Here is a 25,910-nt window from a genome sequence, read left to right as displayed (position 1 = left end):
GTTCCCGAACTATGCGGTCGATGATGAAGAGCAACCATAACTGCATAGAGTAACATTAAAGAAATTCTCGTAATTGTTAGGCTTAATTGGGACGGCAACAATCGCAATCTTGAGACTTATGTTCCTTCATTTCAATGCCCCCCATCAATTTGGTAATAGAAGATTACTCCCATGCTGTAGCGCGCAAGGATCGAAAGTTGTGTCCCTTGGATGCGACTCATGTGACCCGTGCGTGACCAGGTGTTTGTTATGTCCATTGTTTGCTTTCACTACAGTCGTTGCAATTTCCTTTTAGAGCTTACTGGAAGACCTGGAACTCGTACTTTTCTCCCTTTCAACTACAACGATACTTCGAGGGAGATCTCTTGATGCTGGACGATTATTGTATGCACTGGGAAGCGTAGACAACCTTCCCGACCATCGCGGATTAACGTTTCCCGAATCGATTAGCATTCGGAAAGAACCAACATACCAGACCTTCACCCGCCCCTGACTTCCTCAACGCAACCTATCCGTTTCCAGACTCCCCCAGCTCGGATTGAATCGTTCGCCATCTCAATTCTACGTCGACCTTCCATCCTTTTTTGCTCTCGACCATCCTGTAAGTCTTCACGGGACCCTCAGAACCCGTGCAACCTACTGTCGTCATCGATACGTGTCCAAACCCTTCCTCTAACCCTTCTCTCGTTGTCAGGTTATAATCGGACGCAATGCCTAAGAAAGGAGGAAAGGGCAAGAACAAGAACAAGGGCGGAAAGGCTGGCGGTGCCGCCGCTGCCGCCGCGACTAAGAAGGTCGCCGATACCCAAAACCCTGTGTGAGTCGCATGTTGCATCGATCGCACCGGATCTTTTCGAAGAGGAGCGGTAGCGCATCGTGGCAGTTGTACTGACACTAGCACAGAACGCCGAGCCAGGAAGTCGAGGAGACCGTTGCCACGGGAGAAGGTGAGGCCGGCGGTGTTGTTGCAGAGCCTGTTGAAGCTGTGGCTGCGGCGCCTGCCACCACTATCCCCGATGCGACCACCGAAATCCCATCGGCTGCCCCGCCAGCCTCCACCGAGGAGGCGAAGGAGATTTTGCAGAACGCGGTAGACAAGGCAGAGACCGGCCCCGCAGACAAGGCCGAACTGATTGATGGAGAGGTGGCCGGAGCAGGTAACACGGATTCGTTCTGCCTTTAGGGATAGTTCCAGGACTAATTTCTCGTCTCGCAGCCGGGTTGCCTACGACCGATAAGAATCTCAAATTGACCCCGGAGACTCTGACCTCCTCTGTCGGGCCGGAGACTTCCCTCCCCGAACGCCCGAAAGAGACGGCTGTGGATGTCCATGATACTCACGCGAAACGGCCATACGAGAGCAGCCTGACCGCGAAGGATGACGAATTGCCTCATAAGATCGCCAAGGTGGACGATACAGTGACGGCTGCTGGTGCGACATCTGGTCATGTCGCTGAGACGGGTTCATTGGCGAAGAAACCAGAGGTTCCCGCTGAAACGAGCAGTGTGCAGCCCCAGATCGTGCCGGGCCTTGGTGCTGACCCCAACGATCGTGTGTCGACAGTCCTGAACGTCCCCGGCCTTTCTTCAGTGGAGGACAAGTCCACTATCCCCTCTACCACTGGAACGTCCGCCGTTGCTGCATCCAGCACCTCCGAGCTCAAGGGAGCCGAAGATATTGCTCCCACCGGAGCACCTACTACTGTCACCACCGCTGATACTGCCAAGGAGTCCAAGGACTTTAAGACGCCCAAAGCGAAGGACGAAACCGCACCTTTGACCACCGCTACTCCCGCTGTTGTCGACGAACCAAAGGCTCCATCCACGACTGAGCTAACAACCGCCGGCACCGCCACCTCCGCTCCCCCTCCTCCTTCGGAACCGGTCCTCAAGGTCCCATCCAGCATTCATGATGGTCCGGACTCGAAGGTTACCTCTGGCAAGAAAGCTGCCACGCAAGCTGTGTCCAACGTGGAACAGAACGCGCAGGGTGCTCCCGACAACACCCATGGTGCCGCGAAGACGATGCCCGAAGAGAGCAAACCGGCCGCCGAGGTTCAGGAGGGCACTGCTGCGGTTAAAGACCAGCTCCCTGCGGAGAGTCAGCCTGCAGCTAAGCAGACTCAAGAAGCGGGTGCTGGTGTTGCTAAGCAGCCGGAGGAGATCAAGAAGCCCGAAGAAGCCAAGACCAAAGCACCCCAGGCTGTACAGGATGCTCGAGAGAACGGCGCAGCTGCGGCCAAGAAGCCAGAGGAGCTAAAGCCGGAGGACATCAAGAAACCGGAAGAGGCTAAGACGAAGGAGCCTCAGGCTACACATGACGCTCAGACGGGTGCCGCCAGCCAGCCCGAGGAGGGTAAGAGCTTCGCCGACCAGGCTAAAGAAACTGCGCAGACTGAAGCCAACAAGGCCCAAGATCAGGCTGAAGATAAGGCTAAGGCCGAGGCTGCCAAGCTCGAGAAGCGGAAGAGTGGCCTGTTTGGGTGGCTCAAGCGTAAGTTGAAGGGCGAAAAGGCCTAAATCGGAGTAATGATGTATCTCCGCTCGGACTAACATATTTGCTGTTGTTTTGTTTCATAAATTCTATTTTCTTTTTTTTTTTTGGCTATTTGGCGGATGGGATGGACGCCCACAGAGACCCTAATTCCTGATACCCACGGACCCCAAAGGGTTGATGAAACAGAAAAAAGAGAAAAGCCGAACTGGGAACGAAAAAACGAAAAACAAAAAAAAAGTCAGAAGCGATATATCTTCATGTATGACAATGGCGTGTATGATAATCGACGGGATAGGACGGATACCAAAAGGATGCTGGACGGTTGGATGGGATGGACATTCTGTTCTGTAAAGCTTTTTGCCTGTTTCTGCTGTTTGTTGTATTAGTTAATGGTAATCAAAGAAACGCAAACTTTTCTTTGTTTTTTCCTGACGAACGATCGTGTCTCCTTTTTCACTAAGAAAGATGAAAATACATGAGACCGAAGTAATATAAATGGGGTGATGTCTTAATCTGATGTGATCTGATCTGATCATTCACCGCCATTTTCCCGTACTTTTGATCATGAAAGCATTGATCAGATGCCCTTTTCTCTCTTTCCTCGTATCTGATATCTATTTTTAAGTCCCTTAACTAGCTAGGTAGTAGATATTGATCGAGGTTGGCCAGAGGAACATTGTCTGCTAATAAACTGAGCGGATCCAGACTATTTCTTTCCGGAATAGTTCAAGTTCTCGCGATCTAAATAAGGAGTCTGGGAATAGGGGCAATATTGACTATCTATGACTGGTAGTGTCAATCGATGGATATAATATTGCTCGTATGACTTTCAATATGGTGTGGTGCGGAGTGATATTCTTTTCTTTATTTCCTTTTTGTTGTCTTCAATGAGGGTATTAGGGTGTGTACTGGGTAGCTGGGTTTCTGTATATATTCTTGGTGTGGTGAAGTAAATTTCTTTTTTTGGGCTTAGTATTCCGGTGAGCCAAAAGTGAGTATCATTATGATAGAGATCATATTGATGATTACAGAGCTAGTGTTCATTAATTCAATATAACTAGTTCAAGTATGGCCTGCACGGGTGCGCTTGGTGGTACTATTTGCTTGTATTGTTATTCCTGCAGAGGCTATCAACAACTATTGATGCTTTGTGCTCTGATTATTGAGTATTAGACTGACTAGTAGTTATGGCTATGGCTCACTCGACTGGAATTATATACAAATGGTCCAGATATTTACGGTATCCTAGGCGATGTAGAATATGCTTATTTACTTATCAGAGTATGGAGCAATCCAAGGGAATCAACGAGAAAGCAGTACAAGATACCATAAAACAAAGCTTATATCTTCAAAAACACATACACGGAGATATATGATAGGGAAGGTATAATGCTTATCAGAGTAAAGCTAACCTACATCTAGACTAGATGACTGTGGCTAGTGCACAGTAGTATAAAATGCAAATTGCTGCCTTCGCGTATAAGGCTTAAATCAATCATATAAAATGTTAGTAATCATAGCAAACCAAGGCGCGTCCATTATATGGGTGAGAAAATACCTCCGTAAATCCTTTGTGTTCCTCCAGTTGTTCTTGTTACGTGTCTCCATCCTACGAAATCCTCAGATTCCCTAAGATTAGCCGAATGTCTTCACAGTACCTCGGATTTATGTCGTCTCGATCTGTCGCTCTGATAATTGCGTTGTATTGAGAGTCTACAATCATAATTCTGTCTTCAAGCAGTATTGTCTGAATATCAGACCGACGGGAAGGAACAAGCGTCCATGAGCGCGGCGCCCATGTATGTTTCGAGCCCCTTTTGAGGATCTTTCACTCTCTTGCTGAAAATTGCGCCCACCAAAAGCTCACTGCCATCCTCTACTACGATCTGTGATGGAGTGGCTCCAGTAGAGTCAATAACGACGGGATCAGCCCCCCTGTCTAGTAAGTGTTCAGCGAAGGAAACCTGTTCCGTTCTCACGCTGTAATGGAGGGACGTCGCTGGGTTGTCATTTGGCAAATCCAAAAGTTCAGGCGCTGCCTTCAAGAACAAGTCCAGTAATACTCGCAGCCCATCTGAGAGAAGACTATATGTACTCTGTAGGGAGAATAGTGTTCGAGTAGTACATAGAGTATCGTTGACCCGTGATCCTCTCGCAGGGCCCCTATATCCGTGCCGTTGCTGATGAGCCGGGCTGCTATTATCGGCTCATGCCACGTGTAAAGCGTACATACGTGCAAGGAATTTGGGAGCGTAGTTGCCTTGGCTCCATTCTTAGTTAGCGCGTCGCGTATCGTCGGGCTTTCCAAATGTCTCTGATTCGCTTTGTCAAGTGCTAGTTTACCATCATCATCAGGCAAGCACGGATCGGCGCCGGGATTTAGTAATTAGAGCACAATGCTTCGTGCCAATGGTCGTTGTACTTATCCTTATAACGCCTGTGAACTTGCAGTGCCTTAGCGAGTGTTGTGTTTCCCTTCTTATAGTGGGCATTCGGGCGTACACCTGCTCTGAGAAGATTCCGGAGTGTCAAGACGCCGGGAAATTTGTCTTCGACAAACTGATGCAGTTTTTCTGGCGTCATTAGAGGAAGAGGTCTGCTTGTGAGTAGGGATCTACTGAAGGAGTGTAGGTCCATCGACTCGGCGATGTCTAGGAGGATTTCAACTAGGACCTTTGAGAAAATAGTTTCTTCCAGTTTGGCGCTACTTGTCGGTTTTGATGGTGTTAAGGTGTTATGGATAGTTGTCAAGATCTGGAATTGGAGGAAAGGCAGTTGTGGTGTTCGTATAGTCTTAATGAGGGCGTCATGGCTCCTTCGGTGACACACTTGTTCGCTTAGAAAATGTGGTAGCATAGAAAATTCTGTTCGCCATTGTAAATTTGCCTCTGGATGAGGTTAATCTTTCCTATCATGGTGTATCCTTTGTCTTTGGTACCACTACTACACACTCGCTTTATATGTGTGTAGGTTAGCTCTAATTCCTTGAGAGGGTCTAGACGAAGACTCTTTAGGACGATGTAGTTCAATGATGGATGTTCAGTGTAGGCTGACACTACCGTAGTTAAATGTCATTATAATATCCCCTGTTTGGGTGATCGGACTGTGGGATTCTATTATTCTTTTCTTGGTTTCCTGAATTTGACGGTCTGTGAAGCGCTTATATATATAGCCTATGTGTGACTAAAGCAAGCACCATGGTAATGTCCATCTTCCCATTGAATAGATGATATGAAGAACCACCGGAATAATACGGAAAATGCCCTACATACTTTGAACGAAATCGGAAAAAAAGAGAAAGAAAATAAAGGATAGAATATTCAACGATAGTATTTGTTTTTGTCTTGAGGAAGACTTCACCGATGTAACGGTACAGGGTTCAAACAAGTCAGGTGGAGTCACGGGGATTGCCGGATACTGTACAAATGTTGGTTTATTCCTTCTTTCAGTCGAAAACTTCAATCGTCTCTCCAATAGTCGCAGATCGTTTTTTCTCTTTCTTGGACTATCCACTCGACTCGAATATTACGTCAATGTCTTCACGAACATACTATTCTTGGGACCACAATAAGGGATAGTGAAACAAGTCCTAGAAATCAGTTGCCGAATGATACTCCACCCCCCCCACGAGGGATTTTACCATCAACTAATGGCTGGAAGAACTGATAGCGGAGAATATCCACCAAATTCACGGTCCCATCCCACCGATGCACGATTTCAGGCCAAGCTTTCTCTAAGCTTTGAATATCGCCCCCCTGATCCTGTCTTTGCGATTCGCCCACCAACCTGGTGATCTCACCCACTTGCTGCGCCACCGGCTGAATACTACGCAATCAAGATTGCCCGACTACCCATCTGGCGAGCGATCTGTATGGCTACTGGCCGCCGACTCGCGTGGCTAGCGAAAGGCCTAAACGTTCGCCTGTGAAACAATAGCCACTCGTGTCGGCTGCCCCTCCCCTTTCTTGTTGCCTGACCTGAGTTCGGATCGTGCCGCCCGCTGGGAGCTAAAAGCGCGCCCGATTCCTGTCCCCCTCGTTCTCGAATTTCGTTTTGATATTATTTCGTGTGTACAGTTCAATTCTTGCATTATCTGGCATATCCCACCGAGACAATGGTCCATCTCGCTAAAGTCCATCGCAACAGTGATGTCGACTCCACAATTAAGCGTGTCGACTCCATTAAGTTGGAGAACACTGACGAGGATGGCTTCTACTCCAGCGTCTACGGCACGCGGTTCGCAACGGAACAACTGCCCCAGACTGAGATGCCGGAGCGGGAGATGCCCCGAGAGGTGGCCTATCGCATGATTAAGGATGAGCTGAGTCTGGATGGAAATCCGATGCTCAAGTATGCACTGATTTTCCTACCCTGTATATCCGTACTATGATTGCTAATTGATGTAGCTTGGCGAGTTTTGTTACCACTTACATGGTATAATAGCGTGTTTTATTTCGATCATCAGGTGCCATGCTAATTATAGTAGGAAGACGAAGCCGAAAAGCTCATGACTGATTCTTTCAGCAAAAACTTCATCGACTATGAGGAGTACCCCCAGTCAGCGGAGATCCAGAACCGTTGCGTCAACATGATCGCCCGCCTGTTCAATGCTCCTGTTGAAAGCGAAGATGAGCACCCAATGGGAACCTCGACCATTGGATCCTCCGAGGCAATCATGCTGGGTACTCTGGCCATGAAGCGTCGGTGGCAGAACAAGCGTAAGGCCGAAGGCAAGGACTACTTCCGGCCTAACATCATTATGAACAGTGCCGTCCAGGTGTGCTGGGAGAAGGCCGCACGGTACTTTGACGTCGAGGAGCGATATGTGTTCTGCACCGATGATCGTTATGTGATTGATCCCAAGCAGGCCGTTGACCTAGTTGACGAGAACACTATCGGCATTTGCGCTATCCTAGGTACCACCTACACTGGTGAGTATGAAGACGTCAAGGGAATCAATGACCTCCTCGTGGAGCGTGGCCTCGATGTTCCCATCCATGTTGACGCTGCTAGCGGCGGCTTCGTCGCTCCTTTCATCAACCCCAATCTACAATGGGATTTCCGTCTCGAGAAAGTCGTTTCAATCAACGTGTCCGGCCACAAATATGGCCTGGTCTACCCTGGTGTTGGCTGGGTCGTCTGGCGGTCCCCCGAATATCTCCCCAAGGACCTAATCTTCAACATTAACTACCTAGGGGCTGAGCAGGCCAGTTTCACCCTGAACTTCTCCAAAGGCGCATCCCAGGTTATCGGCCAGTATTACCAAATGATCCGACTCGGCAAGCGTGGCTACCGCTCCATCATGATGAACATCACCATTATCGCGGACTTTTTGGCCCAAGAACTCGAAAAGCTAGGATTCATCATCATGAGCCAACGTCGCGGTCGCGGTCTGCCCTTGGTCGCTTTCCGACTTCCTGCTGAGCGGGAGTCTCAGTACGATGAGTTTGCTATAGCACACCAGCTGCGCGAGCGTGGATGGATCGTTCCTGCGTATACGATGGCGCCTAACAGCAACAATCTGAAGCTGATGCGCGTCGTGGTCCGCGAGGACTTCAGCAAGAACCGATGCGATGCTCTGTTGACGGATATCAAGTTGGCCCTTAAGACGTTGGGTGATATGGACAAGGCCATGTTGGAGAAGTACACCCAGTAAGATATTCCGTTTTACACCCCATTTCAGCTTTTTGAATTCAGGCTAAATGTCCCAGCCATGTCCGCACACACTCCACCAACTCACACAAGGCCAAGCACAACCACCCTCACTACAAGGGAGAGAAGCATTCCTTGCAGGGTAAGCACGGCAAGACTCACGGTGTTTGCTAGACTTTATATACTTCCATGTGTACTGTGTACACATCGGAGACAGGATCTCCTCCTTCCATTTCTTATGTATGTTGCTTTAATAGGGTTACACCACTGCTCAGTGAGCAAATTTATGACACATTCTACTTGCTTACTGCAAGCTTTGAGCTTCGAATACCTAAAAAGTAACAAGTCGAGCTATACATGCCCAAGTATATGATGAAGACTGGCAGCTCTCTGGTCTTCTCATACCGAATGATGGCGAAACTGCAAATGTTGGGCTGTACCAATGTCTCTGTGTTTCACATAATGCAACTATTCGCTATCCGTTCAATTTTTGTAGTCTGCGTCCTTTTATGAAAATTACGGAGTACGCCTAGAGAGGAACCAACTAGCCTACTGCTATTTGTTTGCGACTTGGTAGATGGGGTCGTTAGATAATACAAGCCTAGTCAATCTGGTCTGTAGTTTTCTTTACTGTGTCTATTAATAGTGCGCTAAATCTGGTCGGGTTGGACTGGGTAAATGATCCCTACAATGGGATATGCTCAGCCATGCTAAATAATTATTCTCTAACGGAAATCTACTTATCTCAACAGGCTTCGGAGGAAGGTGAAATTGTTGCAGGCTACTTGAGATAAGTTCGCAACGCTCCAGATCGGGAGTAAATTGGGTACTTGTTCATGATTCAGTACAGTATAAGTGTCCAACGTACACCTTTCGATTCGTAGAGAGCCATGACCATGAGTCCTTACCTTCTCAAGCAAGCGTCTATGTACTTCAGGTTAGGTGACGGGGTATTGAAGCTCTGTTTTCCTGGGAACTACTACCGCATTACACATATAAGAGTTGACGGAGGATATGAACATGGTCCCTATACTCTACTATTAAGAGTCATTCTTGCAGGAATCACTAAAATAGCTAGTTGAAGCCTCGGTTCAAGCATACACTTGTATTAAACCGCCATGTCCTATGTTTCGCTTATTCCTTGCCAACATTTCCTATGCTGCCACTAGCTGCCGTGTCAACAATCTACTCTACTGCTATGGAGCTCCTTCCTGCTGATGGTTGTGCCCTCCTCTTCGAATAAGCTCAGTCTTAGCTATTATGTCTCGACTTCAGCTTCGGAGCTGTTTTCCTCTCTTTCTCTCTTTTCAGCTTCCTGTGAAATATCCCAGGTAAGTTTTGTTTCCACTTAATCAGCATCACATAAACACTTTTTCTCTCCACCACATTCATCTCTTCTTAGTATGTGTTTGTCTTGGGCTGATAAAAAATGGTTGATATGGTTTCTGGTCTCCTTATTATTAGGGCGCATTGGCCCTGCTAAGGGTTGGGCCAAGCACTACTTGACGGACCTTTTTGGCCGAAGGACAAGGGAAAGCCCGATCTTGCACCGACTGAGCAGAGGATCTTGAAGACCGAAGTGCGTCTGATTCCATTTAGATGATGCTGACTGATCTCCAAGTGTGGGAAACGTATGCCGAAGCCAGGGAAAGGGATTTTCAGCGCCGGGAGAAGTTTTTCCAACTTCGGGAAACCACGTTGGCAGTGCTTAGTCCCGCGTAGTCAGAGCTGAGTACCTGTTTGGGCAGACGGAGCACCTTCTTGGATGAGAGGGAGGATGCACTCTGTAGGGAAGACGACGAACGCAAAAGACGAGAAGCGCAAATTGCCCTTCGCGAGGCAGCTATCGCGATCGCGAGAGATCCGTCATCCGCGTCGCGTCTGAATCTCGTCGGATGCTGGACAAATATCATTGGAGTTGATGCGTATTGATGAGGTTGTATAAGATGTGTCGTTGTTCAAGGGTCGGCATGCGGGTGGAAGTGTGATTTCCCATGGGATCAGACAGGACGCGAGCGCTCTTTTTCATAGTGAGGCTTATAAACATTCTAATGCGGCGTGGAATCTTTTCTTGGGAGAATGAGAAAGGTAAGACTGGAAGGGGAAATGGCTTGTTGCAATCATTCAACGGATGGCGAACTGAGATACTTGGATTTTAGGGCTCGACTCAGTGAGCGAAAAGCCTCACGTGAGATAGATTCGATGAGTTCAACGGTTGGAAAGAAAGCCAGCGTTTATGTTACATATAGATCCCAGGACCCACAAGCGAATATTCCTTTCCGTTCACATAAGAGAACTTCATGTTCCGATTAAAAGTCGAGGGGAATGCATTCGTCGACCAAATACCATGTGTCAGTAGCCAGATCGTGCTGGTTCCGCAAGAATCGCAAAAATGTTTGATCACGGCTTCGGTTCCACTTTGCGATGTCTCCCTCGGTCACTCCTGGAGGAAGGCTGTTTCCTGGCTGAAATACGCTAAAATGCCCCATACGTGCCTCTTCTGGGATAAGCGTTCCTATCGGTGCGCTGGCTTCCACGTCTATGAGCGCATGATATAGACTTGCGGCAGATTTTGAGTCCGGACTGGTTGGGGTACTATCCGGGTTGAATGTGTAAGCGCCGCTACTGTTGCTTCGGCTACGGGATTGACATCTACTCCATATATGCGTTGATCCCGGAGTCATAGGATCGGTTATCTCTTGAGCTGTGCTCATTGCCATTCCATATGTTTCTTCTAGAGTCATGATATTTTCGGCGAAGGACGCCGCCGTGGTGCATTTGTAAAATCCCTGCACCTGAGGCGCCCGGTACATTAGAGCTATCGCTGCACGTCGGATCCGAGGTTCGCGGCACCGAAGGCTGGTGAACCAAAGAGGAAAGAGGACGCTTGTCGCAAACGTAAAGGGTGGTTGTGTGCCGTCTGATCGCACTGAAGTATCCAGGGCGACGTTGCACTGTTCAACGATATTCTGGAAGTTTGGCAGATAAGCGTCGGTCATAATCTCTAAAGATGATACGCAAGTGGCCACAATTATAGATAGAACTTCATGATAAGTGAAGAGAATGGCGCTAGTGCCGGCCTGTTGCGGCGATATGTCGCCTTTTGTGCGCAGGATCTCCATCAGACCAGTAAAGCGAGTGTGCCAGCTCCTTAGCGTGGCTGACAATGTTACTTGTTGATGTATCAGCTCCTGTGATACGTGGGAGACCTGAAACCTTGTCAAATGTTCCCCACAGGTCCGTTGAAACACTTGAACCTCCGTGGATAGGAGAACGATGGCCTCCCTTGCAGACTTCAGGGATACAAATTCCGGCGTCAATGGGAGATTCGCATCTTCTAGCAGAGCACCAACCCGGACTCCAGAAGCGGTGAAAGCGATTGCACCAAGACGGAAGAAAATTGGAACGATTGTACCCTCTAACAAAGAAGCGTTTGTTGGTGGCAAGGCCCCACAAGCTATTTGGGCGCGCAAGGCAAGAATAAGACGTACACCCTGTTCATAGAGCTGCAAGGCCTCCTCTTCACATCCCTGGAGGGCCTCAATACAGATAAACAATACACAGCTAATCAGCCCAACAAAGATGTCTACGCTACCGCACTCAATTCGCTGGCGAATACTAGACACTGAGCGCGAATACCAGGCTAGCGCGTCTCGGTGGTTTTGATTGAGAGTGCGGGGATCCTGCCGGCGTAGGACGACGGAACCCAGGCATGGCTCAGGACTCTCAAACAGTGCACTGATGGAATTGATAGCATCCCACACGGCAGGTTCTCTCTGGCAAAGCTGCGGGACGACGGTGCTCCAGAAATCAGCATCCAACTCACCACCAACGAACGGTGCAGCGTGTTGAAAATAGTAGGCAAAAGCACGGCGCTCTCGCCACACTGTGTTAGGTGATAATGAAAGAGGGTTGTCAAGAATGGATAAGGTCGAAGGTGCGGAGGAAAACGTGATGGAAGTTGTGGCCTCGTACTCACACTTGCGACCTGTACTGGAGCATCGGACACACTTTGGCTTTTCTTCTCCACACTTGACTCTTCGAATTCTACATGACGCTGAATATTGTCTTCTTTCAATTGAAAGAAAGCAAGCACTTACTTACAAGTTTTGCAGCCCCGCCTAGATTTTAGCGGCCCGATTGAACTACCCCTTAACAGGGCTGACGGACATGTAACCAACATTCTAGAGTAGTAGGCTTAAGACGCCTATGTAGTAATCCTAGGATGCTCAATGTGATAAAATGGGAAGTAGCACAAGTATGTAAGAGTACTGCATTTAGCTGTGATGAGGACGGTGACGAAGATGTGTAGAAGTCAGTGAGTTAACAAGTGTTGATTTGATTATGTCCAAGGCCTCAGGCAGAAAACTGGCTTGCACGTGATCAGCAGGGCTTGCAAGGTCACATGCCGCCCTACTACATATCCGGAAATGTGATATGAATCTATACGAGACCACGTGATCCTAGTGGCTTGGCCGGATCACCAACTCCAGCCCCTGAAGGCTTTACCTATTAGTAGATAATGAAAAAAACGATTAAGATAGTCGACACAGTCGTCCATAGAATTGAGTATCGGAATGACATCCGGTCTTCAGTAAGCTACGTACGTGTAGCTGATACCTGCCCATCTTTCCCCTGAGATCACAACAAAATGTAACCTACGGAGGCCAGGGTTTGTCCAGTATGGGAGAAGGCCACTGAACGAACATAACCTGAATGACCCTTGAGGGTCTGCAGTTCAGTGCCGGTTTTGGCATCCCGGAGCTTGGTGGTCTTGTCATGAGAGCAAGCCAGAGTGCCAGAGTTTGCCCATCATGGGAGAAGGTTACTGAAAGAACCAAAGCTGAATGGCCTTCGAGGGTTTGTAGTCCTGGGCTCCATAAATCCTCTACCTGTGGTAGTATGTATATATGTTTCGGTATGTCATCAGAAAACATCTTTCTAATAGTGCTTTGTATTGATAAAAATAATAGCCCCGAACAATAGATTTGAAGCGGAGCAATGCTCGCAAGGTAGACGTTTTTGAGGGTAAACCTTCTTGCATTATAGAGGAAATCTGAAAACTCATCACTCATGCTTGTCTGTATTATTTATTAGTTATTACTCTATTGTAAAGTGCATGGAGACCATATGCTTGACTCCAGTGCATCTATAATTCCCACAGCCTCGGACATGATTCCAATTAAACTTAGCGCCTCCAACCAGTGAAGAAAGTGCTGTTTAAGGAAAGACAAAATTTTAGACGCAGATATAGCACCTTTGCTTTGTTTAAGATGATGCACCCAATAGCGACAGGAGTATTCGAACTCTGCCGAGAGGTGCAAGTTGATGACCTGATTGTCTATTTCCATGCACTGTGTTCCATAACTTGCTAGACCGCAGTTATTGTGTTTGAGCTCAGTACCCATGATACGAAGACAATGTGACATTATTTTCTCATGCCCCTCTTTCTCATTGACGTGGAAAGGCCTTTCGGTGCTCAGGAGATAATCTCAAAAAGGTTAAGTGCAAGATGCGGATTGGTGAGTTAATATTCTCTGGTACACTGAGAACAGAGTGAAATCCCTCCAGGCGGTTGCTAATATCATCTCTTGACAGGTTAATCAGGCGTGCAAGAGTATTGACTGAAAGTGGAGTAGCAAGAAGAATAATGACCCCAATTACACCCCGAAACTCTTGCTTTAGTTGCTTGGTCTCTCTGTCATTTACACCGGAAAGGAGCTGATTTAAGATGGGTAAGTATGTTCTGTCTATCTGGGATCCTGATAATGCTGCTTGGTCCTGGAGAATTGCTTCTAGGCGCTTTTCCGGGCGCCATTTCCTCTCCCCAATAAAGTGGCGAATAGTGGCCGCGAAAAATAAATAAAGGAACAGCCATCTTCACTAGCTTTTCTATACTTTTATTTCCGGGCTAATCTGAGGGAAGAGAGCGCTCATTGCGAATTTCCGAAAGTTTATATTCCAGGAACAGGCGAACATCACGTTCAATCGCGGACGCAGGAAGTTTAAGAAGAACCAGGTCCTGATAGTTATTATTCTGCTTGAAGCTAAGACGGATTGGAAGTCCAGGTCTGCTTATCGGAAATATTTGAAGACATATTGATTTAAAAATCTGTAATCTGAACAAAAGTCGAAGTATGACTGCTATATCATCTTCCCAGCCACATTCATCCAATGCGTCAATAACAATCACAGTTGTTGTAGGTTGATTCAGATACAACTTAAGCAGGGGCTGGAGAAGAAACTTATCAAATTGTTCACTGTGAAATTTAGATGAGATATTCGGATCATTCTCAATTGCGGTCAAGATATCAGGCGCCAGCCGCCGATGTCTGGCTACCAACTGTCTTGCGATAGTTGATATCAAGTATTTTGTAGTGTCACAGTCGGCTTCATCTCTCTTAAAAAAGAATGTGGCACCAAGTTGTCCTTTTTCTTTGAATAATCGTGCAACTGTCCGGGAGATAGTCGACTTCCCTGTTCCTGCCATTCCATTCAAACAAAATATATATTTACTGTCTGCAGATTCAGCCTACTTCAAAATTTGGGAACGGAGCCCAGTTCTGGTATCGGGAAGGCAGAAACCTTCATGTTCATTAATATAGGAGTCATAAAATACCCCTTCTGCAACACGTAGATTCACGAGGTTGAACTGTTCGATAAGGCGTTCCATGGATGCGGCGAGTTTATCAATGCGACAGAGGGTCTTCTCCGCCTCCATTTCGCGGTGGTGGCATTTGACTAATCCAATCCACCCTGTGTAAATTGTCCCTTTCTTTTTCCTCAGAGGTCTTGAGTTCCATGAGCGGGTGCTCGGTAATGGCAGCGGCACAATTCAATATCTTCCTGCCCATGCCAGGCTCTTGACAGTTTCGTATCTGTGCTGTATAACGTAGGATAGCGCTGTAGAGTCTGACTATCGTATTTCCCACATCATCCTTGATACTTGAGTTGCTGTCATGGTAGAACTTCTTCTCAATGAAGGCACAATGTGTGAGGACATCCGCTAGGTATTCCGATGATTCGAACAACGCGTTTCGTACGTCATCGTGGTTTTTGGCCACCTAGGTTTCCAATCATAGAGTAAGTTAACAGCTCTTCATAAACGCACTGGCTGGTATTACATACTGTTAACCCAAGTGACACAATCCTCCAAGCAGCAGCTGCATGCTGGGTAAGGTCAGAGGCGCCAACCGCGCTGATGATATCTTTGAAGGATAGTGCTGCATTAATGACCTTTCGCGAGGATTCTCGAAGTGTACTATCTGCTTTCTGTCGATATTTCTCGTACTGCTCTTCCGTTACCCGGATGACCTCACCGATCAGGACTGTCGTTCGGCATTGATTTTCCTTGTCACCCACGTCGGCATGGATGTGGACTGTGGGCAAAATTCGCCGCTGCCTCTCATCCAGCTGGTGATAAGCAGTTTGCCACAAGTCTACTGGCCTAGAGGTTTGCTCCTAGTGAGTTGGCCGGAACGGCTGGATGGTGGACTGGATAGAAGAATTTGACAGTAGAACATTGGTCGCGCTGTCTTCTTGGAACTTCACTTGCTTTGTCTGGGGTTCGGCATTTTGAGACTCATTGTATTTGTGAAATAGATCACGAAAGAGGCCTTTTAAACGCCGGGACGTCTTGAATAATCACGATTATTTTGAAATCACGACCTCCCCAGTTTCGTCAATATAGCTGAGAAGCTTTCTGCGCAAGGCAAATTGGGGCGGGAGGGGCCGAGTGCCCTCTTGTCTCTCTCGCACTCCACTAATTGATGTGCTGGCAAGGCTGCACAACAAGGATATGCCTGCTCGTCATTGTCCCGTATACACAGCTCCCTTTCGGATCTAACTCATAGCATTGCTGGCTCTGCTTAATAAAATATGGACTTTGCGCTCTGTTTGGCTGCCCAGAATGATAGTTCCCAGCACGCGCCGAAGCTTTCGTATGCGAGTCTCCCAACCTCCTTGGATTCGAGCACAATGGGCGAGACCTCTACGTAGCCATGCCATTTTCAGGGCCCTCTTCTCAGGGTGTATCACCTCGGTACACTATCTCGTGGCATAGGGGCCTCCAACTTATTTCCTAGCCGCCATCTTAGTGCAATTTCTTTCAATTGGAACGAACTTGAATACAGAAACTGAGAGGGTGAATAATCTTTGAGCAGATTATATTACTCTCGTTTGATTGGCGCTCGATACCTGCCTATTCATTAGTGAGCTAATGTAGCTTTTGCACCTTTCCTGGCTTGAACCATGTACTAATAAGTCAAAAGTGAGTGTGCAGACAGTCACCCCGATCAGGGAAGGGAAGACCAAAATATGTGGATAGTATGCGTTATATCAACCTCGAATGACCCTAGGCTGTTGTTCGTAGCAAGCACACAGACAACTCCTCACGAAATACCAGGACAGAATGAATATGGAACGCCAAGCAAGTTGAGAGCAGATGATAATCCCCAAAAGAGGAAGCATGCGAACGCCACTCCAGACTCTGCGCCCAAGGCACAGTGGACATGATTTCCCACCTTGTTGAGTACGCGTGCAATATAGAGGATATCAAGCAAGACCTTGCACTAGTCTCCAAAGCTAATGCATTCCTGCACATTAAACTGTTACCTTGGCTTGGGGCCCTGGGGGTTGTCGATCGGTTATCCACCGCGGTTGACACGCTACGCAAGGTCGAGGACTTTGTTCCGGTAGGCCCTGAGGGCTTACTATTCAATTCATACTTACCCCATTAGTGCTACGACGATGACTGACTACTCCTCTTGAACGTGCAGTCCACACCAGACGCGGCAAAACATTAAGCCACTCAATCACGACACACACCGTTTTGCCTTGTCCGATTATGAGAATAATATCCATGCTTGACAAGAAATGTGAGACGATCTCTTGTTTTACCCTAATGGAAAGCTTGATCAAAATGGCTAGGCTGCATAAGAAGTTTCCATGGGTACCTAAAGGTTCCACAACTTGAACGACATTGGGGTCAGTGTATACGTACTCGCGAGGGCCATAGCGACGATACTACCCAGGCCACAATATCAAACGACGGACGGCTGATAGCGTCGGCTTCGGATGACTACACGGTGGGTTTTTGGGACGCTAAAACTGGCCTTTGGCAGCACCGATTGGAGGGTATAGAAGCAGGATGGCCGCCGTTAGCTTCTCTTCTACGGGCCTTTAGCTTCAGATTCGGATGATGGGGGTGTGTGGGTTTGGTCTGATTGAAGAGCTGGTAAAGATACCCATCAAGCAATTCTCGTATTGGCAGGTTACCAATGCGGCTTCCAATCATGTTATGAAGCTCTCGATAGACTTCCATCTTGACAGTGACTCGGCGGAGATAATGAACGCCATCGAACAAGGGGAGTCACTAACCAATCTACTCGAAACGGTTGAGATCGACACCGCCCCGACGTTCGTGGATTTACTCATCGCCTACGCACCCCCCTGCTGGAAATTCAACGCACACACCTCTCGCCATGGTGGTTGCTTTAATGGCATGCATATCTGTCGAAGTCTGCACTTCAAACTGGAACATCTCCAACAGACGCAAACTCACAAAAGCACAGCGGGAGGGAATCACTAATCATGTATCAAGCGGTCCAAGGCTGGCAAACGGTCTCCTACTTTAACCGATTTACCTACGAACGAAACCGCTTCCACGATGCAGTCGAAGCCCACCTTACAGCAAGCGAGAACAGGTCCCAGCGCGACGCATGTATCAAAGCCTTAACTGAGTTCACCGTCCCAGTAACCTTCTTCATCCTAGTCCCCCAGTCATCTACGAAATCACCCGCGGCAACGCAACCCCGGGCGCCTTCGTCTTCTTCCTCCAATACTGGAGTACGTCTACCCTCTCAAATTCCTCTGCCGCCAATACCGCTGGCTCATGTCCGACGTCGTTGAAGCAGGACGCCTCCTCACCCTCCTCACAACAACCCCCACCCATCACCGACAAAGAAAACACCTCAAGCACCTCGGCTCGGTAGAAGGGAAGGTCACCTTCCAAAACGTCTATTTCGCCTGCGACAATCGAACCCTAATGCTAAAGGACATAACCATCACCGCTGAATCAGGCCAAACAGTCGCCCTAGTCAGCCAAACCGGCATCGGGAAATCCTCCCTCCTCAAACTTCTCCGTTTCTACGACGCCTCCTCCGAATCCATCACAATAGACGACCACAATATCCGTGATGTATCCCTAAGCTCTCTCCGCGAAAGCCTAGGCGTCTTCCTACAAGACCCCCTCCTCTTCAACTCAACTATCATCGAGAAACTCCGGTACGCGCGCCCCTCCGCCACAGACGAGGAAATCTTCTCCGCTTGCCGCGCAGCGGCCATTCATGAGAAGATACTTACCTTTGCAAAGGGGTATGAGATGCGTGTTAGGGATCAGGGGTATAAGCTCTCTGGGGGCGAGTTGCAGCGTGTGGCAATCGCTCGAGTGGTTTTGAAGGATCCGCCTGTTTTTCTTTTGGATGGGGCGACGAGTGCGGTGGATCCGGAGTCGGAGTCGGAGATTCAGGGGGCGTTGGAGATGGCTAGGAGGAGGGCGACGTTTGTTATTTCCACATCAAAATGCTATTATCGCTAGAGCATAATACATGCTGGTTATCGCAAGAGGGGAAAGCCACACCAGGTATTTTATTGTCGCCGCCTCTAACGATAGCCCTTATACGCTATTGACTCATTGTGTCCCAAACCCAAAGTTCAGCATTGGAGGAAGCAAGTAGCCGCGTGCCGTCGGGTGAGTACTTAACAGATGCCCAGGTTTGTACCCCAGAGAGCTGGTGATACTGCTTCATGGCCAGATTCCAGATCCCTAGACCTGCATGGGACGCCAAGGCTAGATTATCTGCGTCGGAAGGATAGTCCAAGGAATAAATCCTACCGAGATTATTTCCAATAGACCGATAATTATCCCCAATCCATGTCCAAATCCTCGCACTCCCATCATCGGGTCACACAGTAGACACAGTGCTCCATACGTTTCTTCCTCGGCGAGGAGCGTATCCGAGACGATCCCCGGCTGCAGAGGCACCAAATGTGCAGGGCCCGATTCGTAGCCAGGCAGAGGAGACTGATGGCAATGCATGGTTGCCCTCTTTGGTCCTACTTGGGCATCAGGGATGGTAGGAAGATCGAGAAACCTCGCAGGTATATCCACCAACTGCCAGTTTCTTCGATCTCTTGGTATCACTATCCCCTTTCCAACAGTCTTCGACCTCCGAATGATTGAGGAGTGGTTTGGCGCCGTAGATTTCTTTTCGTAGTTGACCATATTCGCGGTGCAAAAACGGCTGAATCTCCTCTGTTGCCCCTTTACTAGTCTTAAACCATGCGCGGCACGTGTCTGTAAGGGGGCAGAGCAATAGTACTTGGAATAGCTGGATGGCGAGTGCAAAGGTCTAGTTGGGAGAATGGGAGAAGGGCAAGGAGCGGGATCTCGGAAGCCATGATAATTAATGATTGATGCTCCTAGGACTTTAGATGAAGCGAGACTTTGCCTAGCTGCAATGACAGACCATACCAGCGTCAGGGAATTTGTGGAGATGGTCTGAGAACTGAAATGGATAGAGGTCGTCGACTACTCCCACAATAAATAGCTCTTTGAGGAATGCACGACAGAGTGAGAAGACCTTTCCAAAATAATCGAAGATTGAAGATGTAACAAATGGCCATTTCGTTTTGTTCTCCGCTTCGTCCGACCAATACCAATGACGACGGATATCACGACGTATAGAAAGGTGGTGGGCACACAGCCATAGTGGAGAGCTTGACGAGCCTCTACCCTGGTGATCATGGTCTAACTAATCGGAGCTATGATCGCTTCCATTGTTCTGTTTAACACATTCCGGATATCCAACCGTTTAAAATACTTAGTCTGGCAGTCTTAGCTCCATGAGTCACGATTCTGTTGTGAGACAACTAATTAGTCAAGAAGCATGCACCTCAAGGTGTCAGCTTTTATTTACTCCATTATAGCCAGTTCCTTGACCTCTTTGGCCTCTCGGTAGGCCTGATCCACTCAGCATTGATATATAGGCTCTATGCAAGATCCATCTTTATCACATGCTATCAGGGCCACAACGGGGAAACATGAAGGCTTACTTGGAAATAGAACTTGAACGATCAGCCTAAACGGGATGATCTACAGGGCTGTAGAAATTTCTGCTTATCATGCCAGCCCAACTGCGCATTTATTACTGGATGTATCGACCCTTAGTGGCGTAGCACTGAGCCAAGAATAAGTCAAGAGAGAGAATCTGTCATTATGGAGGCGCAAAGTAGTATTCGTAGATGCTTTGCCTGATCTTTTCATGAAGGTAGGCTAGAGTTGCTGGCACTGTACACATGCCCGTACTTACCAGAAGGTGGTGAAGCTTTGTAAGCCATTAATCACATTCTAAGCTAATGGGTTAATTTATTTGTTCAGAGAATTGAGACTGAAGGGCTAATATTATTTTATTGTATTGATTGGTAAAACTAAATTAAAATTGCTTGCGTCTATTCGTTTAGTCTAGCCCTGGTTTTAACGGGCGCTTTCCAGATATAAAAACATATCGACCAACATTAAATGTACCCATGAAATTACCTAGTATCGCAGACACCTGACATATACCTCGTAAATTGACCACCTACGGAAGTATGCGGATTGTTGAATACTGTGGTACTCAGGCCATATATAGATGGCCTCATGATTCCCACCTAGATAGGCCTTTGAGGTAGTTTGATAGGATCGTAAACTCTGACCATTTTGGTGTCGTTTAATACGAATATCTTAGAAGCTATTCTATAACCAACAAGATGCGGGAAATCTTCGAATCGTTAACATTAAACATTCTGTATGACAGAAAACGGGACCTTTGTCTAGTGGAATGATATGATGAACACAATTTGAAAATGACTACTTGTCTAAATCAACTTACCTTCTCGCTCCTATCATAACATACACAAAAAGTCCTCTAGATACTGTTTATATCGTCAGTCGGACTTGTAGTCCGAAAGCCCATGGTGCTATGTGAGCCACGAGATCACGGATAGGTTATAGATATTGTTCAACCGATTCCGCCATAGCTACGATGGTATTAGCTATTGAGGGTTATCAAGTGTTGAAAAAGCTGTTCGGATCTACTAAAACCCCTACATGAAGGAAAATGAGTATACGACTGAAGAAACCTTCGAAGTCGGAAACAATGCTTCTTGGCTCAATAAAATCATACAAGGGTTGTGGCTGCGAGAATACAGATAGAGGTAACGATATGTCGAATATACTAGATTTAGTGCCGTCAAGAACAGCTATGCAGAAAAATTAAGTCAGGCCACCTCAAACTAGCAAGTAATAATAAGATTCAAAAATTCAAATATCAGTTCATCTGCTACCTCTATCGCGCTATCTACTGTGACAAATTGTGAAGTATAGGATAAAAGGCTCAAGCTAGTAGATCCACCTTCGCAGTTTACTCGTTGCACTTGCCCTTCTACAAGGGTCGAATCCTATTAGCAATGATGGTGGAAAAAGGAAATTGAGCACACTCACGCAAATCTCGAGGCACTTCTTCTGGTCCAAAGCAAGGACAGTAGAGTTGCATGTAACATCGCACTAGAATTAAGCGCATTAGAAAAGTGGAACTTGTTATTGTTGCCATGGGCCACTGTCAAGAACGTACCGCAACGTTGCAAGCCTTGTTTCCGAAAGACGGATCAGCTTCAGCCTCGGGCGCGGCTTCGCGGGTCTTCAGGGGCTGGATTGAAAGACGATCAGTAATTAGATAATGGGATAGGTAGAGTCGAGAAGAGACTTACACCGAGGTCGCAAGCCTTCTCACAAGCCTCCATGGCAAGGCCTGCAGTTCCCACGGTCTGTTGTAAAAATGTTAGATGTGTCCTAACTGATATCCTCCTTACTGAAGACTTACACAGGCGGCCTTGCAAGCCTCCTGGCAGAGCTTCAGCTTCTCGCCGGTAAGGGACCAGCAGGTACGCTTGGCGAGGTGGCCTTCAACTTCCTCAAGGGCGGGCGCGGCCACGGCCGTGGCAACGAGGAGAGGGGCAATGAGAAGCTTGAACTGCATCTTGGATATTGAATTAGGTTGACAGGAAGTCGAAACTTGACGATTGCGACTTGAAGGTTGAAAGCTACCAAGATAACTGATGATCTGCGGTGGTTGGTTTTCAAAGTTGGGAGGAATTGACACCCTTTTTATATCTTTTCTGAATGCATATTGTCCCATTGATTTTGTTCTATCGGACCTTTTCTCCGTGATACTTCGGAGATTTTGTTCGTATTGTGGAGCAAGGGATTTCTCAGGATTCTGATTATTCGCGCAACACTCGAGGCCATAACTGCAATCCTTCAGACTTCTTCGACTGAGGGTGTCTCGGATAAGAAACTAATAGAAGTCCAATGGAGTTTACCATTCTGCGGCCTGGATCAATGTTGTGGGGACACCGTGCTGTGAGATTTCATTGCGAGTGTATTACGGAGAGGTCATGCCCAGTGGTGATTTGACTCACTGGTATCAGAGGTGCATGCTGATGAGTGTCATCATAGATACATTTTAGATACTGGTATGCTGTATTTTTGAATAATGTACAACGAGAGGCCTTATTGTAAAGTGAGGACCGAGAGATGGCAGGCTCATATGATATGTCGGTCGTAGCAGGGATGTGATCCTTCGAGGACCGGTGCATAATAGCGGAGTATCAGACGGCTAGTAAAAAGCCCTCTAGACCTAAGTGGAAGTTCTTCACACTATACTTCATGCAGGCAGTGCATGCAGTGGGCCTAATCTGCTATGTTGGATATGGTGCTCTAAACACCGAGTTAACATAGGCAATATAGTCTGAAACACAAGGAACCTGACGATCTAAGCACCTAGAGGGAGAACATCATACTACGTACGATTTTCATCAATTTACGAGATATGCCGAGAGCATAGTTTCTTATGGTCATCTGCCCCAAAGCATACAACCACTTCTAGACTGAAATACAGAGGTTGAGAACAACTGATTACCCTGCTAGTTACATGTAACCCTAATATAAATGAATATGCCATATCTCGGAAGACTCTCTGCAGAGGTACAGCGGGGATGGCTAAAGTTAAGGTAAATGCCTATTATCTAATCACTCTTAGGATTGTGAGAACTATGTTTCAAGCACAATAAATCTGTATAAACAAGAAATGTGCTATGAACAGTACGAGCAATGGCCTCGCTTAACAAAGCTCGTGAGCTGCTTGAATCCACCAGCTATACTCCGGAGTGCAACCCCTGTTCAACGTCCTCTGACCATATAAGGATGCTAGTGCATGAGGCAATTTACGTAGAACAAATAAAAGTAAATGAATGCTGATCCTACAGTAGCTAATAGCTAGCGTGGTCTTGGTGAAGTTTAGGTTCTTGGTAAAGGTTAAGACACAGTCTTAGTTTTGGCTGTACAAGTGCTGTCAACCTATGAATGAGCTGTTTCACTGACTTTTTCCCACAAATAATCATTACTATTTTAACAAATACCGAAAACCAGTACTTAGCAAACGAGCAAGTTTGGGTCGAGCAAAAAGCCCGAGATGTCAATGTTCACTACCCCTATATAAGGCGAACATCACTGACAATCAGCCAAGACGGGGAACCACCCGGAATGTATGATTTACGCTCCTATGTTCATGCTAAGGGCCGCAGCGGAGAAATTATGAGACAAGCGGGTTACATAGTTCACCGCATTATAAAACACCGGAAGTTCATAGTGTCATGGACAGATGTTGGTCCGTGTATAAGGGTTCAGTGAACACAATATTTTCCAGCTGGGAGTCACGCGAGTGGCATTCCTGACAGAGTAAATTGGTAGCATTGATTCTCGGCTTGAATGTAAGACATTCGGTTTACCTGGTCCCTCGTTAATCAAGTCATTGAGATAAGAACGGAGCTAGCCTACTTGAAACCTAAGTGAGACAAGCTTGGGGCGCAGAGGGAGAAGAGAAAAAGCTTAATTGTGTGCGGAGGGCACGGATATGACCGACTTCCTTAAAAGGTCATCTTGACGTTTGCCTATTGGTGTCAAGAGACATAGTAGCTAAAAGGACTGACAGGAAGTGGAGACGGGCTGGATTCACTTAGACCATTCTTACTCTGTAGTAGGGAGTAAGGGCGTTCTGGGCGTGGAATTAGCCGCGAAAGAATAGTCAGTTGACATCGCGGAAGTTTGAAGGAGCCGAACTTTAGCACAGGGCATTCCTAATACCATGAATTGACGTGCTGCCATTGAGCGAGTATTCTGAGCACTAAAGCTCGAAGGAATGGTGTTTCACCGAGTAAACTCCCCGAAATTCCCCTCTAGTTGGACTGACTCTGACTGCAATATCGTTGCAACCTAAACCTAGGCTAATTATGGACAAAATGATCTGCAAAAAGGCTAAGTAAGCTTCCTTGACAAGCGAGACTAAAAAGCTTGACTATTGCATCACTAAGTGGGCAAGAAGGATTGCTAGGTGGAAGCCGGGCTCTTCGACTTTGCCACCATCTTCCCGTGTTATAAATTGTACCCAGTTTTCCTCTTTCCAGTAGTATGGAAGGGTCTTAATAAATCAGTCTTGATTCTCCTACACTATTATCTCCTATACCTCCGCTGCACTTCCTACAATGGCTCCGCCGGGTGTGATCTTCTCCTTAAGGATTTCACAAGCGATATATGCTGTTGCTACATTCGCGCTCTTGTGTGTCGGTAGGTGATAAGGGATTCTAGCAGTTTCATAATAAATTGTGACTAACATGAGCGTTATCTAAAGCGGCTCATTCATACTTTACTTCGTTCGGAAACGTCCCGTGGGAAATCACGCTTGCGTTATTCTCCTCGTGCCTCTCACTCATAGCTGTCTCCTACCTAGCTTTTAGATCCCTTTCTCCCTCGAAAGGTACGCTGGCATGCTTCCTTCCCCCAAGCCATGTGCTGACGATTACCTAGCACTCAATAAATCTTTCTCCTTTGCAATCTACTGGCTTGTCTCTTTTGTATCTCTGGCTGCTTTCATCTCCCTTGCAAAGTTCTTGGCCGGAGCGAATCAGTGCGAAGACACCCTGTGTACAGCGACAAAAATAGCAACAGCCGTGATATTCTTCAGCTACGCTGTGTGGACAGCTGCCACTACCCTCATCGGAATAGAAATCTCGAAAGACAACGGCAAAGCCGGAGCGGTGTCCCAGGAAAGGCCCATGTCTCAAGAAAAGCTCAAAGCTCTGTCCAATGACTAGCCAGCTCGGCGTTTGAACAGGAGCACAGAAGCAGACTAGAATAGATTTATATGGGATATGAAGAAGATGAATTTGTTCATGTTTGGATGGGGCTTCAGTCCATAAGGGATAGTATAATGTATTATTCATATTCGGAGACATGTTATTGATTTCCTATGTATCTAAGGATGGAAATGGCTCTACCACTTTGCCGGTGAGACAAATAGTAGACAGCATTACACCTCATTGCTAGATGACTTAGATCAATGTTTTTGGGGGCAGTGCTTGATACATGTCTTACTCTGCAACCCGTGGTGGCCCTTAACAAACAACTAGTTATATAGAGCGGCAAATGTCGTTGGAATATTGTGTCTCCCAGGTCCAAGGATCTTAAACCTAGGAAGACCAGTGTAGTAGTGTTCAATTGAGGGTAGAGTTAGATGAGGACAAAGCTAGATGCAATGAGACATAACCAATGCATACGATTGAAGGAATGCTAGACAAACTTGCCACTTGAAATCGAGTGCAGATC

The 25,910-nt window shown here is 47.2% G+C and overlaps 8 protein-coding genes across 8 annotated transcripts; 4 read left to right on the top strand and 4 right to left on the bottom strand.

The window, feature by feature from the left end:
* The first annotated feature begins 172 nt into the window (after positions 1-172).
* On the top strand, positions 173-2,949 carry BDW43DRAFT_273724 (uncharacterized protein). The gene is made up of 4 exons (XM_032041654.1): positions 173-601; positions 695-817; positions 904-1,157; positions 1,217-2,949. The coding sequence occupies exons 2-4, from the start codon at positions 711-713 to the stop codon at positions 2,518-2,520; spliced, it is 1,665 nt and encodes a 554-aa protein (XP_031901118.1). The 5' UTR covers positions 173-601; positions 695-710; the 3' UTR covers positions 2,521-2,949.
* A 3,502-nt stretch (positions 2,950-6,451) lies between these two features.
* BDW43DRAFT_58769 (glutamate decarboxylase) lies at positions 6,452-8,415 on the top strand. The gene is made up of 4 exons (XM_032050273.1): positions 6,452-6,847; positions 6,904-6,931; positions 6,984-8,149; positions 8,209-8,415. The coding sequence occupies exons 1-4, from the start codon at positions 6,612-6,614 to the stop codon at positions 8,321-8,323; spliced, it is 1,545 nt and encodes a 514-aa protein (XP_031901117.1). The 5' UTR covers positions 6,452-6,611; the 3' UTR covers positions 8,324-8,415.
* A 2,043-nt stretch (positions 8,416-10,458) lies between these two features.
* On the bottom strand, positions 10,459-13,224 carry BDW43DRAFT_310307 (uncharacterized protein; the record flags this gene model as incomplete). The annotated part of the gene is made up of 2 exons (XM_032046903.1): positions 10,459-12,137; positions 13,131-13,224. The coding sequence occupies 2 exons, from the start codon at positions 13,222-13,224 to the stop codon at positions 10,459-10,461; spliced, it is 1,773 nt and encodes a 590-aa protein (XP_031901116.1).
* Positions 13,225-14,838: 1,614 nt separating this feature from the next.
* BDW43DRAFT_310306 (uncharacterized protein) lies at positions 14,839-15,723 on the bottom strand (the record flags this gene model as incomplete). The annotated part of the gene is made up of 3 exons (XM_032046902.1): positions 14,839-15,213; positions 15,278-15,596; positions 15,701-15,723. 3 exons carry the CDS (start codon positions 15,721-15,723, stop codon positions 14,839-14,841), a joined length of 717 nt encoding a protein of 238 aa, XP_031901115.1.
* A 2,017-nt stretch (positions 15,724-17,740) lies between these two features.
* BDW43DRAFT_310305 (P-loop containing nucleoside triphosphate hydrolase protein) lies at positions 17,741-18,746 on the top strand (the record flags this gene model as incomplete). Its single annotated transcript, XM_032046901.1, has 3 exons — positions 17,741-17,853; positions 17,904-17,995; positions 18,064-18,746. 3 exons carry the CDS (start codon positions 17,741-17,743, stop codon positions 18,744-18,746), a joined length of 888 nt encoding a protein of 295 aa, XP_031901114.1.
* Positions 18,747-18,998: 252 nt separating this feature from the next.
* BDW43DRAFT_310304 (uncharacterized protein) lies at positions 18,999-19,433 on the bottom strand (the record flags this gene model as incomplete). The annotated part of the gene is made up of 1 exon (XM_032046900.1): positions 18,999-19,433. One exon carries the CDS (start codon positions 19,431-19,433, stop codon positions 18,999-19,001), a length of 435 nt encoding a protein of 144 aa, XP_031901113.1.
* Positions 19,434-21,612: 2,179 nt separating this feature from the next.
* On the bottom strand, positions 21,613-22,227 carry BDW43DRAFT_310303 (uncharacterized protein; the record flags this gene model as incomplete). Its single annotated transcript, XM_032046899.1, has 5 exons — positions 21,613-21,633; positions 21,693-21,755; positions 21,823-21,897; positions 21,959-22,015; positions 22,072-22,227. 5 exons carry the CDS (start codon positions 22,225-22,227, stop codon positions 21,613-21,615), a joined length of 372 nt encoding a protein of 123 aa, XP_031901112.1.
* Positions 22,228-24,699: 2,472 nt separating this feature from the next.
* On the top strand, positions 24,700-25,667 carry BDW43DRAFT_273713 (uncharacterized protein; the record flags this gene model as incomplete). The annotated part of the gene is made up of 3 exons (XM_032041653.1): positions 24,700-24,872; positions 24,937-25,062; positions 25,113-25,667. Coding segments are annotated over exons 1-3 (491 nt in total), but the record flags the coding sequence as incomplete, so codon positions are not given.
* Between the last annotated feature and the right edge of the window lie 243 nt (positions 25,668-25,910).

The sequence above is a fragment of the Aspergillus alliaceus genome (assembly GCF_009176365.1).
Source record: "Aspergillus alliaceus strain CBS 536.65 unplaced genomic scaffold BDW43scaffold_17, whole genome shotgun sequence".
NCBI classification, from domain to species: domain Eukaryota; kingdom Fungi; phylum Ascomycota; class Eurotiomycetes; order Eurotiales; family Aspergillaceae; genus Aspergillus; species Aspergillus alliaceus.
This window is presented reverse-complemented; position numbering and strand designations above follow the sequence as displayed.

Bases quoted from the DNA above. Each gene is read 5' to 3' on its own strand.
- BDW43DRAFT_58769 (XM_032050273.1), top strand. From the start codon at position 6,612: ATGGTCCATCTCGCTAAAGTCCATCGCAACAGTGATGTCGACTCCACA. The intron at 6,848-6,903 runs GTATGCACTGAT...TAATTGATGTAG, and splicing joins GATGGAAATCCGATGCTCAA to CTTGGCGAGTTTTGTTACCA. The intron at 8,150-8,208 runs GTAAGATATTCC...TAAATGTCCCAG, and splicing joins ATGTTGGAGAAGTACACCCA to CCATGTCCGCACACACTCCA.
- BDW43DRAFT_273724 (XM_032041654.1), top strand. From the start codon at position 711: ATGCCTAAGAAAGGAGGAAAGGGCAAGAACAAGAACAAGGGCGGAAAG. The intron at 818-903 runs GTGAGTCGCATG...ACACTAGCACAG, and splicing joins GCCGATACCCAAAACCCTGT to AACGCCGAGCCAGGAAGTCG. The intron at 1,158-1,216 runs GTAACACGGATT...CTCGTCTCGCAG, and splicing joins TGGAGAGGTGGCCGGAGCAG to CCGGGTTGCCTACGACCGAT.